This window comes from Apium graveolens, chromosome 4 (assembly GCF_009905375.1).
Source record: "Apium graveolens cultivar Ventura chromosome 4, ASM990537v1, whole genome shotgun sequence".
In the NCBI taxonomy this organism is placed as follows: domain Eukaryota; kingdom Viridiplantae; phylum Streptophyta; class Magnoliopsida; order Apiales; family Apiaceae; genus Apium; species Apium graveolens.
Genome location: NC_133650.1, coordinates 9,103,320 through 9,104,587, shown reverse-complemented (window position 1 = coordinate 9,104,587; position 1,268 = coordinate 9,103,320). Strand labels below are relative to the sequence as shown.

The 1,268-nt window shown below is 34.8% G+C and overlaps 1 protein-coding gene across 1 annotated transcript; it reads left to right on the top strand.

Annotated features, from left to right (window-relative positions):
* Positions 1-204: 204 nt before the first annotated feature.
* On the top strand, positions 205-933 carry LOC141718295 (uncharacterized). The gene has a single exon (XM_074520678.1). It carries the CDS (start codon positions 205-207, stop codon positions 931-933), a length of 729 nt encoding a protein of 242 aa, XP_074376779.1.
* The last annotated feature ends 335 nt before the right edge of the window (positions 934-1,268 follow it).

Genomic DNA, 1,268 nt, shown 5'->3' with positions numbered 1-1,268 from the left:
GAGTCCTATATAAAGTCTTGTACCAAATCATTTGTGATCAAGTCATTTTTAACCATTATAGTTTATATAAAATACATCTTCTCCTAAATATCTTGAATTGTGTGAGTTTGTGTGAGATCCTTTCTTCCAACAAAGTGGCATCAAGAGTCAACGGTTCTATTTGTCTTCAAAGAAGACTTGTGTTTGTTAAAGAAGAAGGAAATCATGGAAAATGGAATGTCTCAATGGCAAATGCCAAAATTTACCAAATACAATTACGAGAATTGGTGCATTCGTATGAAGGTGATCCTTGGAGCAAATTATATGTGGGAACTTGTGGAGAAAGGATTAATGGTGCCCGAAGATGAAGTAAATTTGAATCAAGTTGAAAAAGATCAACTACAAGCCCAAAGAAAGAAGGACCAAAAGGTGATTATGATCATCCATCAATGTTTGGATGATTATATGCTACAAAAGGTGGCTTTCGCAACAATATCAAAAAAAGTTTGGGATATTTTAAATTCTTCTTTTAGTGGAGATGCAAAAGTGAAGAGAGTTCTGTTACCAACACTTCGTGGTGAGTTTGAGGCTTTGCGAATGAAAGAATCCGAATCAATCTCGGATTATTTTTCAAGGGTCTTGACCATTGTCAACCAAATGAAAAGCAATGGAGAAGAGGTAAGTGATGTTCGAGTTATTGAAAAAATTCTTCGCTCACTTGTCTCTAAATTTGATTATAAAGTCGTGGCAATTGAGGAGGCTAAAGATATAGATGAAATGACTATTGATGAGCTTATGGGATCAGTACAAACCCATGAAGAAAAAATGTTGAAAAGTAATGAACCAATTGAACAAGCCTTGCAAGCAAAATTATCTTTCAAAAATAATGATGGAAGATACACAAGTCAAAGAGGCTTATGGGATCACTACAAGCCCATGAAGAAAAAATGTTAAAAAGGAATGAACCAATTGAACAAGCCTTGCAAGAAAAATTATCTTTCAAAAATAATAATGGAAGACACACAAGTCAAAGAGGCCGTGGTCGAGGACGTGGCCAACAAAAAGAGGAAAATCAAAAGGATGAATGAGTGTGCGAGACAAGAAATTCAAGAAGCCGTGGAAGAGGAAGATTTATTTCAAGGTATGACAAATCAAATGTCAAATGTTATAATTGTCAAAAATATGGTCATTATGCTTCTGAGTGTCTCACTTCAAAAGATCAAGTTGAGGAGAAAGCTAATCTTGTAGAAGACAAAGGCAATGAACCCACTTTATTTTTAGCACAAAAA

What these genes read in the sequence shown, in the direction of transcription:
- LOC141718295 (XM_074520678.1), top strand. Translation starts at nt 205, where the DNA reads ATGGAAAATGGAATGTCTCAATGGCAAATGCCAAAATTTACCAAATAC.